The 20,462-nt window shown below is 41.4% G+C and overlaps 1 protein-coding gene across 1 annotated transcript in view; it reads right to left on the reverse strand.

Annotated features, from left to right (window-relative positions):
• LOC133134557 (interferon-induced very large GTPase 1-like) overlaps positions 1-19,288 on the reverse strand; it is a 36,622-nt gene extending 17,334 nt beyond the window's left edge. Inside the window, exon 1 of the mRNA XM_061250758.1 lies at positions 19,021-19,288. Within this exon, the coding sequence (XP_061106742.1) occupies positions 19,021-19,288 (268 nt within the window). The remainder of the gene's footprint in view (positions 1-19,020) is intronic.
• Positions 19,289-20,462: the final 1,174 nt, after the last annotated feature.

Genomic DNA, 20,462 nt, shown 5'->3' on the forward strand with positions numbered 1-20,462 from the left:
TACCAAACATCACACAGTTACAGCACACACTACCAAACATCACAGTTACTGCACAAACTACCAAACATCACACAGTTACAGCACACACTACCGAACATCACAGTTACAGCACAGACTACCAAACATCACAGTTACAGCACAAACTACCAAACACCACACAGTTAGAGCACAAACTACCAAACATCACACAGTTACAGCACAAACTACCAAACATCACAGTTACAGCACACACTACCAAACATCACAGTTACAGCACAAACTACCAAACATCACAGTTACAGCACACACTACCAAACGTCACAGTTACAGCACAAACTACCAAACTATTACAGCAGCAGCAAACCAGCAGGGGTACCCAGAGAAGCCAGAGGGGGAGATAATGTCACCAAACGTTTCTACACACCCACAAGAGGAACCCACCCCACCAGTAATTATTAATCAACAAGGACACCGGTTGATGGTGGACACAGGTGCCACTTACTCAAGCATTGGGAAAACTGGCTCTGATCTCCTAAAATGGTCTATTAAAACCATTGCACTACTACTGTTTATTTAATTTAATTTATTTTATTTAACCTTTATTTTACCAGGAAATAGTCCCATTGAGATTTACATTTCTTTTACAAGGCAGTCCTGGCCAAAATGGCTTAAAATAGAACACACACCACAGATGTTACATTACACACAGAAGACACAGAAAAACATAGACACTAAACAAATAATTTAGGCTAAAACAAGCAAAAACATTTTGGTAAAACAAATGCATACAGTGTCCTTTGCATCGCTGATAAGCAGTTTAAAATTTTCTAAAGGTATCCGTGTATTAAGCTTGATTTTCTCTTGTAGCTTCTTCCATGCTGAGGGAGCAGCATAGCTGAAAGCTTTTTCACCAAAAACAGTACACACTTTTGGAACATTAAACAAAATTATGTAATGTGATCTCAAAGCATATGGATTTGTATTTATCCACTCTATCACAGAACTTAAAAACAGTGGGAGCTGACCAAGGACAGCTTTATAAATCAAAATTAACCAATGGTATTGCCTACGGGCTGAGAGTAAGGGCAGACCAGCTTTCAGATACAGGGTACAGTGATGTGTGCAATAAGTGGAGTCAGTCATGAGCCTTAATGCTGCATGATAGACACTGTCCAATGAGCTCAAACAGGTTTACTTGCACACATGTGTATAACATCTCCATAATCCATTACTGACAAAAATGTTGCCATTACAAGTTGTTTTCTAGCCTGAAAAGAAAAACATGCTTTGTTTCTATAAAAAACCCAATTTGATTTTCTACATGACGTGTGAAAGAAAGTGAACAGTCCAAATGAAATCCTAAGTACTTGTATGTATTTACCTGCTCTATTAATTTATTTTGTTGGGTTACAATGTGTTCTTTCAATGCCTGAGTCCTGGTTTTAGAAAATATATTTAACTTAGCCTTATCTGCATTCAAAACCAGTTCCAAATTGCACAAGTCAACCTGAATGCTATTAAAAGCAGTTTGAAGGTCTTTCAAGGCCTCATCAACAGAAGCCACAAAACTATACAATATTGTGTCATCTGCCTGTCACTTTTTGACCCGGTTCATTTACATAAGTAGTAAACAGGATAGGGCCCAAAATCGAACCTTGGGGCACCCCATCACGTGTGACCATAAAACCTGATGTATACTTATCCAAAATTATCAAAAACTGTACTGAAATACCACACAAAAGAGACTGTGAACATGGCCCCTATAAACAATTAGATTATGCTTAAAGATGCAGTTCACCCAAAAACTAAATTAAAGTATGTGTCCTCCTACCCAGAGTACTATCTATCCATCCAGACCGTTTCACTGAGATGTGACGAGGTTTCTCCATTTGACAACTTTTTTAGATGCAGTGATATAGTGGATCTCTACGGACCACTCCTTCTCTGGTAATCAGTGTGCCGAAAATGTACATTTTAAAGATTCAATAGCTCTTTCTAAACACAATGCCACAGTTACCCCAGAGTACTTAGGTGCTTCGGTGGAAACTTCTGCCTGCATGGACACAGCTGGTGAGTTCCAGCAGTCCGAGAAATTGTTCTGGATGGAAATTTGCATTTTGAGCTCTGTTGATGCTCCTGAGTAACTGTGGCATTATATTTGGAAAGAGACGTTTGAGTTGAGTTTTTAATTTATTTTAATTATCAGCGCATTAATCAGATACAGCATCAGCATGTTTGGCATTGAAACAGCAAAACTAGGGAATCTAGTTGTTAACTGGCTTGCTATGCTTACCTGGGACAGGTGTCCTGGCAGAGCGCAGATCGTAGGCACATTCACTGCAGAACCTGTCATTCTGCCCACATTCCCTCCTGCACTGGGGGCACTCCATCCTCCTCCCTTGGGGGAGACATCACAGTTACAGCACACACTACCAAACATCACAGTTACAGCACAAACTACCAAACATCAGAGTTACAGCACAAACCACCAAACATCACACAGTTACAGCACACACTACCAAACATCACACAGTTACAGCACAGACCTAAAGCACCTTGTACTAAAGGATAATGTGTAAGGGAACCAAGGATTCCTATTTTCTAAGTCAGTGGACTGCAGTGGGTTGGACGGGAATCAAATAGTTAGTCCATTTTAGTCTAACTCATTGAAGAGTAAAGTGCTGAATTCACTGTTTCAGTTCTACTCATCATTGTCAACCTGACCTTTGCTTTACAAGGCAAAGGCCTTATCTCTCTATATATATATATATATATATATATATATATATATCTCTCAGAAAGTCTAGCTGTGGAAGAAATGCCGTAAAACCCTTCCAAGAAAAGTATGCCAAAAGTGTTTTTACCATTTATGAATTCAACCATTTATAAATCAGTGTGCAGTTCAGTGCGAAATCATGGAAATATATGTCTTTGTCCCAAACATCACTCACTGTGTATATTATATGTGTTGTAGTATAGCAAAGCATCCAGAAAGCACAAAGCATCTACAGTATTTAACACACAAAGCATTTGTAGCCTGAAGTATGTATAATAAGCTGTAAATGAATCCAAGGAGTGCACTTGTTTAATTTGCCTCCCATGCCGAACACAAAGTCTGGTATGTTCCCAGGCTGCAGTGCTAGTCTGAACTAGTTTCTCTGTGTTAGCCAGCACTACAAACACTTTTGATTTAGCGTCACTTACCAGGAAACTCTGTAATGAAATCAGTTCACCCACAAAATGTTTCCGCTGAAGAAGAAGGAAAAGTGTGAATCTTATCCATTTACTGAAGCTCCAAACTGGGAGTTTCCTGGAGAAGGACACGCTCAGTTCACTGTATTCACTTTGTAAGATCAGTTCTACCTACGATCAACCTGACCTTTGATATATGAGGCAATTAAATCTGATAAAACAAAGGTTATGGTACATGTTAATGATTATCTCTCAGGTAGACTAGCTGTGGAAAAATGGGATGTTTGAAAGAGATTACACTACAATACAAGAAATTACATTACATACAGTACATTATATTCAAACTGTGAGTTTAAAGCAAGCTCTGGATGATTCCTGCCATGTCATAAAACACACCGCATCAATAAGGGAATATTTAAAGGGGAGATCACCAGATTAACCAGCTCAACTCCTAGTTCTGTTGATGAATAAATGCCTCCATCATTGTGCCAATCCATGTTTTATTAAAAAGGAGTAGATGTCCTTGTTATTCCATTTTTACCTCTCACTTGAAACATACACTGATTTTAAATGCCTGTGACACAAAGTATATTCATAGCTGTTCTTCAGTACAGCGTGACTCATTAAAAGTAAATTCTCACCTTTTTACATCAGTGATAATTACAACATTTCTAATAAGTAGCTTGAAAAGGCATCATTTTTCAGGTTATACTATGTTTGGTTGACCATTCAGTAATGTTGAGATTTGTATCGAAAAGCCTACTGCAATACACCTTTGTCTCTATACCTGGAGATGTTTGTAATCATGACATAATATGGTGGATCTTTCTGTTGGGCTCTCGCTAAATTGTGAAGGAAAACTTTTCTAGCATGTTTTCTTGCAGACTTACATTGTACAAAGTGCACTCAATCATTTTTATGATCTCTCATTTATAACCACATTCCCTGATAAACAGCAGCTTATGAATGTTCTCGTCTTGTAGCATTTTATTGTGGTCTATTGTACGAGTGAATCAGTGGATAAACACCGGCCCTCCAGGACTGGAGCTGCCCATCCCTGCTCCTGATACAGTCTAATGACATGTAGTAATATTACTATGATAGTTATAATTATTACATGCTGATGATCACATGTATGTGTGGATGGATATAAAGTGCAGGAATAGTACTTGTTTGAGCAAATACTAATAACGTTACAAAGTATCATATCAAGTTAACTGGATATCTGCACAGAGTAAAACCCGGAATGACTCTTTTTACTTCAGCCCATGTTCCTGATTTGGGAGGGTTCATGGCAGTTATTCAGCTAACTCAGTAATTCTGTCTTGTGAAACAGGCCCCTGGACTAAGAGACAACTCTGAAAAGCCCATATTTCTGTTGATTTTGCCTCCTCTCCAGAGGTAGGTTGCGGAAAGAACATGCAGATTTCCATCATATGGAGACTAAATTGAACCTGATGTCCTGAATAATCTTTTCCAGGTAAGGGAATAATGACCAAAGATTAATCCTGCATTTGTTTATTGGATTTAGCCGTTTTCACTTTCAACAAACAAATAACCCCACCAACAAAAAGTATAATTTCTAAAGGCAATGCATTCAATTAAGAATTGTATTCAAACAAATAATGACAATAACTTAAAGTATTTAAGTATAAACAATGGAGTGTGGCCAGTGTGCTCATTTACACACTGAAAGTGAGTGCTTAGACAAAAGCATCAAAACCTCAACATTTGTAACCATGCCTTAATCAAAGGCAAACATTTTCTTCTTTGTAGCCTTCACTGAGTCTTCTCGGGTTCTGTCTCTGAATTAGCACGGCTGATCTTTGTTATTATTATTATTATTATTCCATTGCTGTGGTGCATAATCAGGGATGGTTAAATTTTAACAGTTTATTTTATGCTGATACTTATATGGGTTATATCAAAGATAATATTTTTTTACAAAAAATACATTTTCTATTATATTAATTATTTTGTTTTTTGTATCCTTCCAATGTATTTTCTATTCATAAATCACATGACCTTCATGTGCTATTAGCCACATTATTATCTCTTCATCACTGTTTGCTTGGCTGTTTGAAGTTATGAAATTATTTGGTGCCAGATTCACAAAGTAATACATAATGAAAATATGTTTTACTGTGTGAATCTGATGCATTTCACCAGACACATTTGAACATTTATTAATTGGCATTTTCACAATAAGAATAAATGTTTAATTTCATTTTAACTTCATGAGCAGTCCTGTATTTTGCGCACTGCCTTTAACTGAGCTGCCACTAGATGGCGACAAATCTAATTAACATCGTATCAACTGGAATGTGACGTTTATGGGTAAATGTTGCGACCTAGAATTATTTGCAGATTGATCATTTAAACTGAAATGAGCTGAAATAGATTTTCCTCTGTTTAAGCAGAATATATTCTATTTTCATTGTATTTTGACATTGCTAATATTCCAAATATGATTCTGATTAATGTTACTAAGTAGAGGTCAGAGTTCAGTATTGACAGTGATGTCATCAATTAGCGCAGTAGAGCTTGACAAAAAAATGAAGTGACGTTGAGCATACGTTGTTGTGTACTGATGTTCGCGCCAGTCTTCTGTGTGTAAAAACTGAGAACTGAGAAGAATAAAAGTTGCCAAATGGAAGAGACAAAGTCATGTCTGCTTAAGGGTACAACATAAAACTGGTGTTTCCGCCCGGTTGTCGTTTTTCACCACAAAGAAAGGGAAGTCAGGAGCGAACAGCAAGTGCTAACGTTAGCTACTAACCAAGCCAACTGAACATCAATACGGCAGTGCTACAAACGAAACGGTAAAGGTAAAAGTTTTCTATCATGTCGGAAGTGCAAGAGATGTCGTCTGACTGGGAAAGTATTATGGCAGAGATAGAGGAAAAGTTACTAACACTGAAAGCACCGGAATTGTATGTTTTATGCGCAGCGCTTAGTCTTACAGAGGATACGAGTGACAAAGAGGTACCCCGCAAGTTGAGGAGACTTACCCTGCAGCATATAGAAGCGGAAGATGTCATTTCTAGAGAGGATGCAGGGATGTGTCTTTTATTGCAACTAAATTACAAAATTGACAAACTAATAGAGAAAACTGACAATATTGATGGATCTCCGCCTCAAAAAGTAGTCCACCCTGTGGACAAAAACGAAATTGCACCCAGTAAAAGAAAAGAACAAAGAGAAAGTGTTTCGCCACGAAACGCAACTGCAGCAGCAGCCTCTGTAGCAAGTCAGAATGTCTCTTATGTTCATCCACTGTACAGGAGAGATTTAAAAATAACTGGACAAATTGGAGAACCAAATCAAAGGATAAACTAACCTACACTAGTTTGGAAAGACAAATTCAAAGGGCACTGACAAAAGGATATGATGAGGGAGAAGTTGTAGAAGCTGTCATTCAAGCCATAGCTCCAGGAACAAAATTGAAGAGTTACCTGGAAAGTAGAGTGGATTTGACATTGCAAGCTCTCCGGCAAATTTTACGGACGCATTACGTTGAGAAGGATGCTACAGAGCTGTACCACTCCCTCACATGCGCAGTTCAGGAGCATAAAGAAACGCCCATACAGTTTTTGATGAGAGCAATGGATCTGAGACAACAAATTGCCATTGCTTCAGAAAGAGTCAAGTCTGGTTTGAAGTACAGCTCAGAATTAATTCGAAATCAGTTCCTCCAAACAGTAATGACTGGCCTCCATGATGACACCACTCGAACAGACATAAAGCCATTCTTACAAGATCCAAAAGTGACAGATGAAGTCCTCCTTGAGAAAATGACTGCTGTGTACACTCTTGAAATGGAAAGAAAGAACAAGTTGTCAGTTACAACAAAAGCAAAGACTATTAGAGTGGCGGGTATTAGAGAGGAAAATGAGGAAACTGAACTTGTGCCCGAACCAAACAAGAACAAACATGGCGAGGCAAACAAACATGATACACTGATGGAAAAGATTGATAAAGGTAACAAAGCTATATGTGAAGCTATCCAGAATCTTACTACCCAAATTGCAAGCCTGCAGCAGACCCCTCCGTCTCAACAGAGGAGAGTGAGTGAAGAGCCAGATCAAAAATACAGAGCACAGCGTAAGACTACAAATAGGGGACAGTGTCAGGAATGTCAACGGTCCAATCCTGATGGAAAGTGTGGTCACTGCTACAAGTGCGGCAGCACAGAACACTGGGCATCGGGTTGTCGAAAGAAAAACGTCTCAGCCAGCACAAGCAAAATTGAATTGTGTCTGCCGAAAACATAGAGAAAGTAGACCTGTTTAGTCTAGGAGCACCACTCACTGGTAAACAACGGCAAACAGCGAAGCTGGTAGGGAAGAGATGTCTAGTTCGAGCCTCTCTGGGGGGAATTGACACTACAATACTGTGGGACACTGGTTCACAGGTATCAATAGTGGGAACGAACTGGAAAAGGAAGTACCTGCCAGATGTCGAGGTGAGACCAGTGACAGAGCTGCTTGCAGACGGGTCATTGGAGCTCTCAGCTGCAAATGGAACAGACATACCGTATGAGGGATGGATGGAAATTGAAGTGACCTTGTCCAAAGACGCTGTGGCTGGGATGAGTGACAAACCTGTTGTGGTGCCGATCCTGGTTGCTAGCCATGACATTGAACGCCCAATCATTGGCTTTAATGTAATTGAAGAACTAGCCCTGACAAATGACACACGTGAAGACTGTATTCCTTCTGGTCACATGGTAAAGAGACTGTGCTCAGCACTGGAGGTAGGATACAAAACCACCAGAGCTGTTTTATCTGTTCTAAAAAAGCAAAAGCCTGAAAGCCAACCCCACTTAGCCAGAGTAGGCAGACAGCCTGTGACCATTCCGAAGAACAAAGTGATGGCGGTGCAGTGCGGCCAGCTAAACAAGAGTGTATTGAGTGCGTCACACGTAGTGCTGGAGCCAAACTATGAGGCGCCATGGCCAACAGGCCTTGCCATTAGAGAACAGTTAATCAAGCTCCCTCCGGAAGATAATGGTAAAATTGAGGTGACTGTAGAAAATATGACTGATAACGATATTGTGCTTTGCAGTCGCACTACACTTGGCCTGTTGCACAGTGTTGATGCCATCTACCCATTGCAGACCAAGGCCTCTGAGGAACAGACGCCTCAGGCATCAGACGGCAGTGTTGGTCCACCAGCGCGACAGTCAAGTGGAGAGCCACATGGTGAGCCCTGGGACCCCCCCGTGGACCTCAGCCATCTGTCAGAAGGCCAACAGCAGCAGGTAAAGCAAATGCTCAGGGAAGAGTGTGATGTTTTTGCGAAGGATGACTGGGATACAGGGTGCATTAAAGATCTGGAGATGGACATACAGTTAAAAGACAATGTGCCAGTCCAGAGAACATACGATGCAATCCCTAAACATCTCTATCAAGAAGTGAAAACACACATACAGGACTTACTCCATCGAGGCTGGATCCAGAAATCCTGTTCTTCATACTCCTCACCTGTAGTATGTGTCAGGAAGAAAGACGGCAGTCTGTGGCTGTGTATAGACTACAGGCTACTGAAAGGGAAAACACTGCCTGACCGTCATCCAATTCCAAGGATACAGGAGATTCTGGAAAACCTGGGAGGCAACTCCTGGTTCACGGTGCTAGACCAAGGGAAGGCTTATCACCAGGGATTCATGAGCGAGAAAAGCAGGCCCTGCACCGCATTCATAACACCATAGGGACTGTATGAATGGGTGAGAATCACGTTTGGGCTTACGAATGCACCTGCCTGCTTCCAGCGCTACATGGAGGGATGTCTGGGAGACCTCAGAGATAAAGTATGTGTCCCGTATTTAGATGATGTCCTCGTATTTAGCTCCAGCTTCAATAAACACATTGAAAATGTGAGACAGGTGCTCAGGCGACAGCGAGAGTGTGGCATAAAGCTGAGGCCAAAGAAATGTGACTTTTTCAAAAGTGAGGTCTGCTATGTAAGTCGGGTAATCTCTGCAGAGGGATACAAGATGAATCCCAGAGAAGTAGAAGCAGTTCAAGCACTGAAGCATGAGACACCAACCACCATGCGAGAGGAGAGGAAACTGATGGGATTTCTCAGTTATTACACATCCTACATACCAGACTTCTCTAGGACAGCCAAGCCCCTCTATGAACTGTTAGCAAAGCCCAAGTCTGAGGTGAAGCAAAGCCAAAAGAAAAAGGGAGTTAGCCGTAAATCTGCTCAGTTGTCACCTTCTCATCCAGTTCAGTGGACTGCACTCCACAAGGAGATAGTGAACAGAATTGTAGATCAGCTGACAAACCCACCAGTGATGGCATTTCCCGACCTGGAGAAACCCTTTGTGCTTCATGTGGATGCCTCAGAAGAGGGCCTAGGTGCAGTTTTGTACCAGCGTCAAGACTGTGTTCTCAGAGTGATAGCATATGGATCAAGGACCTTGACAGCAGCAGAAAAGAATTACAGGTTGCATTCGGGCAAATTAGAATTCTTGGCGCTGAAATGGGCCATAACAGAGCGGTTTCGAGACTATCTGTTTCTTGCACCTCACTTTACTGTATAATAATCCCCTGACATATGTCACAAAGTCAGCGAAACTCAACGCAGCTGGACACCGCTGGGTGGCAGAGTTGGTGGAATATAGGTTCACAGTGAAATGCAGGCCTGGAACAGCAAATACAGATGCAGACTTCTTGTCACGCAGACCAAAGCCCATTGAAGAGGTCATACGAGAATGCACAGAGGAATGCCAACAGGAAACCATTGAATGCATTGGGAAAGCCTGGAAGAGGGATGAAGCAGGAGAAGTGAATTGGATCTCTGCTGTTACCTATAATGAAGACGCGCTGCCAGAAGGGTGCAACATCTCAGAGCCAATTCAGTCTCTTGTAGCAGACATGAGAGCTGTACCTTTTCAAACTCCACCTTAGTCCTCCCTCCTGATTTCCCCCGCCCCGCCCCTTTCTGATACCCCTATCCTTGTCTAACCCCCCCCCCCCAAAAAAAAAAAAAAAAAAAAAAAAAAAAGTGCACTTATGATGACGACTATATGTTTAGCATTCCATGTGTATTTTCCTAGTTCTGGATGTGATGCTTTGACTTGTGGTAGAACCTATGCACTTGTAAGTCGCTTTGGATTAAAAGCGTCTGCCAAATGACAAAAATGTAAATGTAAATGCTCAAAATGCCGACCTGGTCATAAGCAGAGTTTTGGCCTTGAAAAAGACACATACCCACCTGAAACATAAAGACAAGTTGACAGAGAATGAATGAATGAACCTGTCCGACAGCATCTCAGAGAGTGGCCTCGTCTGTGGATAGATGGTGATGGCATCCTCAGAAGAGAGACTGCGACGAGAACACAGCTGGTTGTTCCTGAGTCACTGAAGCCAGTTGCATATAAACACCTACACGAGGAAATGGGACACTTAGGTGCCGACAGAATGGTGGCTCTTGCAAGAAGAACGCTTCTTGCAAGAAGAACGCTTCTTTTGGCCTAAAATGAGACAGGAGATGGAACACTATGTCACCCGGGTGTGTCGTTGCATCAAGAGAAAGAAACCTAACAGAATAACCAGAACAGCTATACAGAGCATTGAGACTTCTGCACCATTTGAGATGATTTCCATTGACTACGTACATTTGGACAAGTGTAAAGGAGGTGAGGAATACATACTTGTAGTTGTTGATCATTTTACCAAGTATGCGCAGGCATATGCAACAAGAGACAAGTCTGGGAAGACCGCAGCCAGAAAGCTTTTTGATGACTTCATCATGCGTTTTGGTTTCCCATCCAAGATACACCACGACCAGGGAAAAGAGTTTGAAAACACTCTCTTCCGCAAGCTCCAAGACTACTGTGGTATTCGTCATTCTCGTACATCCCCGTATCATCCCCAAGCTAATCCTGCTGAGCACTTCAATAGAACGCTGCTGGGTATGTTGCGCACACTTGAGGAGTCTCAGAAGTCAAGGTGGAAAGAGCACCTAAACAAAGTAGTCCATGCACACAATTCAACTGTGCATGAAGCGACAGGATTTTCCACATTTTTTCTTCTCTTTGGCCGTGAACCGACTTTACCAGTTGACCTGATGTTCCCTAGGAAAGGAGGAGAGAGGAACCAGTCACAGACTGGCTATGCAGAGAAGTGGAGAGAGGTCATGCAAGAGGCCTATTCCATCGCAAGGCAGAATATGAAGAAAAGTGCAAGGAGAGGACAGAAAAACTACAATCAGCGCACATGGAGTTCTACTCTTGAACCAGGTGACCATGTCCTGGTGAGAAACCTCACACCTAGAGGCGGCACTGGAAAACTACGCAGCTACTGGGAAGATATGATTCATGTTGTCAAGGGAAGAAAAGGCCCTGATAGTCCAGTGTACATGGTTGAGCCATTGCAAGGAACAGGAAGAAGACGTGTGCTACACCGTAATCTGCTCCTTCCATGCCCCTACCTGGTAGAAGAGCCAGAGGTCCATGAACCTAACCTGAAACAGAAAAGCAACGGAAAGAAAACAAAACCGAGAACAAGACACAAGCACAAGACCTACCTGTCAGATACTGACAGTTCCAGTGAAGAGGGGTAGCACTTGTGGACAGCAGTGAGACAGGCTTATCCGCCCCTCAATGCGGAAGCAGAGGAGTTCTGTCCAAGGAATGAGACACCCAGAGACAGGCCTGAGATGGAGATCGTACCTGAGGATTACCCTGAACAGGAACACACTGAGGAGACGAATAGCACGGAGGAATCCGAAAATGAGCAGAGTGATGCTGAAACATGGAGGGACAGACCTAAGAGAGTCCGACAGCCCAGACGTGTCTACACGTATGACCAGCTAGGTCAGCCGACCTTTCAGAAGCTGCACACCTGCCCTGTCAGTGTGAGAAGGCCCTTAGGGACCAGTCATGACCTGTCCAAAAGATCATCATTCATGTATAATTTTCATCATGAATAGATATGAAATACCCACAGAGACAATTTAATAAGTTAGTTTATTTGTAAAGCTCATGGTGATGTGGTAACTGACACATGTTACAGAGAATAGAAACAGGTTATCTGAACATTTATTTAAATAATAAGTACAGAAATGGGGGTACTATGCTAGTATATTTTATTATTCAAGTCAGTGGTGTGGTACATATGCACTAAAGAAAGAAATGAGTAGTGTGTACACTTACAGAATAGACTTACTGAATACATGGTTTTAAAATGTGTAAACACACAGTAGTGGGTGTATATGGTATTTTCCTTGTCCCGTGTGTGAAGATCTGGGGGGCCCACCAATACTTCGATGGACTATTCACCCTTCAATACAAAGGGACGATGGACACTTAGTCTTGTACAGTGGCCATGAGATCCATTTTTTTTTTTTTGCAAAGAGAAAAAAAAAAAAGGACTTAAGATAGTACGGCCTAACCACCCTAAGTATCACCCACAAGTGTGATGTGTGTGATACTTACCTGTTTACTTACCTTCCACTAAATGTTCTATTGTTGGGATGTTGTTCAGTATTGCTAGAGAATGGAAAAAAAAATGTTTGGTAACATTTTGTTTTAGTGGGGGAGGGTGTTGCGACCTATAATTATTTGGGGAATTTGCATATTGATCATTTAAACTGAAATGAGCTGAAATAGATTTAATCTGTTTAAGCAGAATATATTCTATTTTCATTGTATTTTGACATTGCTAATATTCCAAATATGATTCTGATTAATGTTACTAAGTAGAGGTCAGAGTTCAGTATTGACAGTGATGTCATCAATTAGCGCAGTAAAGCTAGACAAAAAAATGAAGTGACGTTGAACATACGTTGTTGTGTATTGATGTTCGCGCCAGTCTTCTGTGTGTAAAAACTGAGAACTGAGAAGAATAAAAGTTGCCAAATGGAAGAGACAAAGTCATGTCTGCTTAAGGGTGCACATAAATGTCACATAAAGGTCTACTTCAGCAGTTGTTTAGCTGTTACCAGATGAAAACTTGAGAAATCTGTTGTGTCTTACCAGTGTAGCCTTATGACCATCACAATATAATGGGATTTTGTAGACTGTCAAATAGTAGCACTACTAGCAAATAAGCACACAGTTGCTTTCTTCAGTTGTGTTTTATTGCAGTTTTGGGACCTGTTTCTTTTTTCTTTTCTTTATTTTGCTATATTTTGTTGCTTGTCCTTTATTAGTTTTTAGGACTTTTTAATGGATGACATTTTTCTTTTACCTATGTGTTTGTCTATATATTTTCCTGCCTCAGGTTTTGTTAAACTGTATTTTTCATATTGCTTGTTTCTATTTCTTATTTCTCTTTTGCCTCTGCAGTCTTTTCATATATGTGTAACCCACACTAAGTTGGTAAGGTAGTGATGGGGTTCCTTTAAGAAGTTTTTGCCGCATTTTAGTCTATTTTCTGCGGTAGCGTCACAGTTTACGGCAATAGTAAGGAGGGCAGTATACATGCACTGGTAGAGCATGTGCGCGCCAGAACGTAAGTGTGCAGACTTGAGGCAGTAGCAGTACAGTCCTGTACAGTAACCGCTGCACCCACTGGCGATAATTCTTGCTCCTACAAAGTTCACAATTACATGCCTCTCATATTAGGTGTCGGAGCCTGAGAAGAGTTTGTCTTGGGTCATCCGTCAGTTGCCTCGAGGACACCACTAGAGGGAGCCTCGCTGCTTCTCATAAATTTTCTTCCTTTCGTCAACGGGATCAAGTAGGAATTGGAACAGAATTTTTTTATGACACGGGTACCCGTTTAACTTTGACTTTTTTTTTTTTTCTCCAAACAAACATGTTCATGGACTGAATCTAGATAGTTCAATTCCGATCAACACATTCAGAGGTTGTTAACAAGCTGCAGCGTAAAAATTATTATTATGTTAGGTCTTACAAAATAAGATTTTGTGATTATCAATTTTTTTTATTTTATGCTGTATCTGTCATGATCTGTGTTTTGTGAATTGATTTCATTATTTATTATCCTTTATTTTTGTAATTTATTATTTTTCATATTCATGTTTGTCTTGACTGTCATGGTATTCCTGTGTTTGTGTCTGCCTTACCATGTGCTTGTGTTTTTTGTCCTGAACCCCGCCCTCACCTGCCTCTGCCTTCGGTTCATTTGCATTCTCATTGTTTTGATTGATTCCTCCCTGTTCTTCATTGTCTCCTGCCCATTAGTAGCTTCTCTCTGTTATTTAAGTTCTTCCCTTCTGTTTAGTCCCTGCCAGATCGTGCCTCATTATTTGGAGAGAGATTCTGCCCGTTTTTGCTCTGCCTGTTTTCTCTCTGTTTCCTTGTGCTCATTTGTGATTCTTTGGTTTTCTGTTTATAGTAAATTTTGGATCTTTGAGTCTAGATTTTTGATTACATTTTTGGCAATTCTTCCGAGTTTTTGTTTTTGAGAATATTTTGTCCCTCGGTTTTCAGCGACCTTTCTGAGTTTGGATTTTTGAGCTTTTCCCTTTTTGATTCTGGAGTTTGGCTTTTTGTCTTGTTGATTCTCACTGGAAATCTGTTTTTGCCTCATACCTCCGGTCTGCACCTGGGTCCTTGTCTGCCCGCCCCGTAACAGTATCATTGTGTAAGTTTCCTTTTCACATTTGCAAAGAAAACTGTATGCTGTGTGCAATTGTAGGACTCAGTGCGTTCCAGTTCAGACAATAGAAACTAAAGTACGTACATCCTCCCTGGAATAAAATTTTCCTTGTGGTCCCTAATATAAGCTGGCTTCTGCATTCTTAATATTTAATATAGGGGTTACATAAAGAAAAACTGGCGCCCGAACAGGGACTGGAGCGCACTGGTGCTTATAATTTTCCTTCAAAGTAAGACAATTCTAGACTCAACATTTAAATATGGAAATCTGTCAAAAATACGGTTTCGATTCAGAGTGCACGATCATCTTGAAGGGAGTTAGCAAAGAGATACGGTTGAACGAGGTGCAAAAGGCATTTCATGACCTGGATGAAGTTGTGAAAATTGAAAGAATAGATAGTGAGCTTTCAGATGCTATCCTCTGTCAGTTCAGAGAGTACCTTACCCCTATGTTTTGCTAGAGCATGGACAGTCGCACAATGAGTGGGAAGTTTTGCGGATAGATCAGAATAGACCTAGAGGGGCAGGGGCATCAGAACCTAGGGTTATATGTCCCCAAGAACTGAGGCGTATGGTTGATGACATGGCAGTGACATTCCAAGAGCAGATAGAAGGGGTAGCTGCACTTTACAATGTAAGCCCATTAGCTTTAAGTAAGCAAGCTATAAGTCAACTGTCAGAACCCCGAGGTGGCATTAGGGGACCAGTAACTTCTACACCAAAGTGCAGCCCTACCGCAGTACTACTGATAGAGATGAAGCGCAAAGTAATGATGATGGTGCTTCTCGCCACGCTAATGTCGAAAAAGGGAATTTTTCAGTACCTCTCCCTGCAGATGTGCAGTGCGTGATTGTGGAACACATTGTAAAACATGAATCTGAATCTCATGTGGCTACTAAGCGAAAACTACGGGTGTTTTCCGGAAATGTGCCAAAGCTTTCCACTGAAGTGGATTTCAGTATCTGGCGTTTGCATGCTAGGCAAATAATCAATGATGCAAGTCTTCCGGAGAGCCAGCAGCGTAGAATTATCCTTGACAGCCTGCTTTCTCCGGCCCTAAATGTTGCTTTGTGTGCAGGTGAGGATGCTTCACCAAGAGTATACATGCAAGAGCTAGATAGTGCTTATGGTAATGTAACTGGTGGAGAAGAGCTATACATCCAGTTTCTGGAAACTCAACAAAATACTGGTGAGAAAACCTCAGACTACCTCCGCAGACTTCAGATTCTATTACAGGAAGTGGTAGAAAGAAACGGGTTGGAGAATCGACGCGCAGATTCTCAGTTGTAAAAACAGTTTGTTCGTGGTTGCTGGGATGACACGTTAATAGCCATGTTGCATTTGAATTTGCAAGATTCTTTGGTGGAACCATATAAGAAAGATCCTGCTTTCTCAGAGCTTTTAGGGGAGGTCAGGTCCTATGAACAGGAACATCACCTGAAAGAAACGAGGAAGAAACGTCACCTAGGGTCTAGCGCAACAAAAGTGCACACAAAGATTCATGTGAACCAAGACCATGCCTCTGAAAGCATGCACGACCCCCATCAAAACTGTTCCTCCACTGGAGAACAATTAGAGGAAAGAATTAGACAACTTGAGATTGAAGTGGCAAATACTAAATCTGCGCAGGTAGCTCACATGCCTAGAAATGACAAGGCTACTCGCAAGTATAAACAGAATGCAAAAAGTACCAGCACAGCAGAAGATGCTTCATTATCGGCCTGCCCCCAGGCTTTGGGAAAGCGCCCTAGATTAAAGATATTCTGCTACAGGTGTGGGGAGGAATCTCATTTGCTGCAACACTGTTCCAATCCTGTAAATGCCAGTCTAGTTCAATAGAAGTTATGTGAGCGATATCATGATAGACAGCTACAACAGTCTTCAGCACAACCCCAGAGCTTGGATTTAAACATGTAGGAGCTCCTGTGGAGGAACGATCAGGAGCTCCTTGTCAAATAAGTTCCTTATGCTCCAGTCACTGTGTGTCTAAGACCCAAGAGAGTGAAGACTCAGATGTTACTCACATTCCGAGTGGCTTAGTAGGAGTTTCTTGTGAAGGTGTAGCTTGGCTTGACGGCGTCCAATGCAATTGTTTAATTGATACTGGGTCATAAGTGACTATTTTATCACAGTCGTTTTATCAACAACACCTTGCTCACAGAGAATTGTGCTCTATTGGTGATTTGCTTCGCATTGAAGGTGCAGCTGGGCACGTGGTGCCTTACTTGGGTTACATATGCATAAAAGCAACAGACATAAACATGCTTAGCCTCATTAAATATTTATACTATTGGATCTTTACTTTTAGAAGTTGTAGAATTATTATTGTAAATCTATCTGAAATTATTATTTAGCATTTCTCTAAGTATTACCTTAGAAATCTGTTGACTGTATTCAGCCGCAGCTGTGTAATCACTTAGCCTAAAGGTACGATAGGTAATTTCGGACTTCTAGCGGTCAAGAGAGGAATAGCAGCAACAAACACCTTCAAACCACAACACCCGCCCCTCCCCATTCTCTGTAAATGTGCTGAACTTGAAATGCCATTGGCTGTGGCAATTAGAACCAATTTTCAACCAATGAACTTGAAATATTGTACAGCTATACAATGTTTTGATACAGAGTGTTGGACCGTCAACGGTATATTATGAAACCCGACGATAAACACAGGCAGAGTTAACATGTCAGTGAGAATTTTTCAATTATAGGAAGCGATTTACAATGTTACCTATTGTGCCTTTAAGGATGAGTTACATTCAATAACATCCCTGTAGTCATCTTGCATGTGGATTGTATATTTAATTTAAATATGTAAACAAATCATATAGATATATATAACATTTGTGTATTTCACACAATTTCTTATATATTTTAATATATATTAAATCTATATAATATATCAGTCCATTCGTACATTTATCATGTATCAACATCACAGCGTCATTAGGACTGTGTTAATACACAAACACACCATTTCTGCACCTCTTTACTCTTTATGTAAATGTAAATGCTCCTGACGAGCTGGTCGGCGCCTTGCATGGCAGCCAATCGCTGTCAGTGTGTGAGTGTGTGTATGAATGGGTGAATGGAGAAGCATCAATTGTACAGCGCTTTGGATAAAGGCGCTATATAAATGCCTGCCAATTACCATATCCGTACATGAGAGACAGCAACATTCTGCCCACATGACGTTTCACCCAAACAAAACCATTCAGTGAAAAATTAAATTAAATTAACCCTCCTCTTGTGTTCAGCCCCCGCCCCTTACTTTAGTGTTCCCGGTCAAATTTGACCGGTCTGTTTTAACTGCTCTTAAATGAACACAAAAACCATTTATCACCACCAACTTTTTATGTAACTCTCTTTAGCTGTGAACAATGTCTCAGAGTAGTGGTGAACATTCCAAAATGAACATGTGATGTGAAAAAGAAATGGAAAAACAAAGGCCAAACTCCTCAACATGAAGTCATGTGTGTGTGTGTGTGTGTGTGTGTGTGTGAGAGAGAGTGTGTGTGTGTGTGCATGTGAATTCATGCACATGAGTGGCATTTGACACTCTTTTCAGCAGCTCCTGACCAAGAGCATATGATGTGAAGAAGTTGTCACATGTGATATTATGCCCTTGGAGACCAGTTGTCATGTCCAGCACAACACGCATGCCCTGGCTTTTTTCGGCCCTTCCAGTACTGGGTCTCCCCAAGTATGATCCCCTGGTGTCACATGCTGCCCAGATCTTTATTCCATACTTCCCTGTTTGCTTGGAATGTACATCTTGAAGGAACAGTGATCTCTGAAAGGAACCAGGCGATCATCAACTGTCACCTCAGGGCCTGGATTGTACATCAGTGGTAGGCGCTCCACCCACCTGTCCCAAATGTTCCTGATGGCAGCCAGTTTGTCATTTCGTCAGCGGACGGGTTGTGTATCTCTGTTATTGAATCGATTAATTCTAAAGGACATGAAACTGTTGTAAGGACATAGTTGCCCAGAACATAGACCTGCCAGACTCTGCATCCCACAGACTTTTTGTAGCCTCATTGTTTGAGCGATATACTCCTGCTAAAATCAACAGACCCATGTAGGCTTGGAGGTCTACCAGGTCAATTTCTCTCCAGGTGTCGCCAAACACATGCTTCCCCTCCAGGTTTGTCATCTCCAGTATAATTCCCTCAATGGACTCTAGTAAAAAGAGTTGGAAGCTGGACTTGATGTTGCATACCGTGTTGGCCCTGGTGTCATCTTTATGATGTTTTCCACTCTCGCTCTACTTCCTTTGTCCTGGGGGGATGAAGACCAGAGCAAGTCTCCACTCTTGGACTGGAATGTCTCCTCAGGTGCCTGTTCTTCAGGCGCCTCTCCCTCTTCATCTGTTGACTGGTCAGTCTCCTCAAAATCTGGATTCAATTCTGTGTTGTCTTCCACTTCCGAGACATCCTCCTCTATCTCTGGTTCAACTTCAGTGCCCTCTTCATCGTGTTCAAAAATTATCTCCAGAGCCTCTCTGACAGATAACCGCTTGGTCAGTCGCCTACTCATTGTGCTCAGAGTAAAAGGAGTGCAAGGCAAACATCAAGCTATATATATGGGGTCTGTGTGAAGATATGATACATTGATTAGTCTGGAAGGTGTGGTTCACGTGGGGGGTAGGCACAAAAGCACGGGAAAGAGATGGGTTCACATAACAGACACCTGTCTAGTCTGTGTGAAGATACGATACATTGTTTCATCAGGAAGTTGTTTCACGTGGGAGGATCGGCACATAAGCGCAGGAAAGAGATGGGTTCACATAACAGAGATTGTTCAGTCTGAAATGTATGTGTGTGTGTGTGTATGTGTGTGTGTGTGTGTCTGTGTTGGGGTGGTGTGTATGGGGTGGTATGTATGGGGATGTTTTCTGATCTGATGGATGAATATAGTCTGGATACCCATTCATTTCCTATGGCGGTCACTTTTGACCGGGAACACCACAGGTGTAACAAGGTTGACTAAAACACTCAAAATTCAATGAAAGTGGTGATCATCACTTTTATATGTTCAAGTGCATAGTGTGGAGGATACCATAAGGCCTTGAGGCAATCAGATGTAAAACACAATAGTTATGAGTGTTTTAAGTTGTAAATCGGTCAGATTTGACCCGAACAAGACAGGAAGGTTAAATTGGTCTTCTTCCAAACCAAGGCAGCTTCTTCTATGGCTTGTGAAATGTATTGCTTCCACTGATCCAGGATCAGCAAAACCACCCCTAATCCACCAAGGAGGTGCAGAGACCGCACTGCTGCCACTGATCCAGGATCAGCGAGCCCACCCCTAATCCACCCAGGAGAGCCTGGAGCTCAGCACTACTTAATTCGGCAGCTGGCCTCATCAACAAGGCCCAAGGGTCCCCATTGTCACAGACTTTTATCCCTCCCCCATAAAACTTCATAAACTTTATATTTTTAAAATTTTATTTATATTTTATATATTTTATTTTTTGCACTTTAACAATACTTCATATACCCCGCTTCAGCATTATGTTGTATTGTATATATTTACTTATTTTTACCCAGATCACATTCCACCTTATTATATATCTATGTTCCTATTTTTTTGGTTTCATTCTTTATGTTGTTTGTATGCACCCACAAACCACAGCAAATTCCATGTACGTAAAACTACATGGCGAATAAAGAGATTCTGATTCTGATTCTGATTCTGATTCTGCAGGGTC

Source organism: Conger conger, chromosome 8, assembly GCF_963514075.1.
Source record: "Conger conger chromosome 8, fConCon1.1, whole genome shotgun sequence".
Classification (NCBI taxonomy): domain Eukaryota; kingdom Metazoa; phylum Chordata; class Actinopteri; order Anguilliformes; family Congridae; genus Conger; species Conger conger.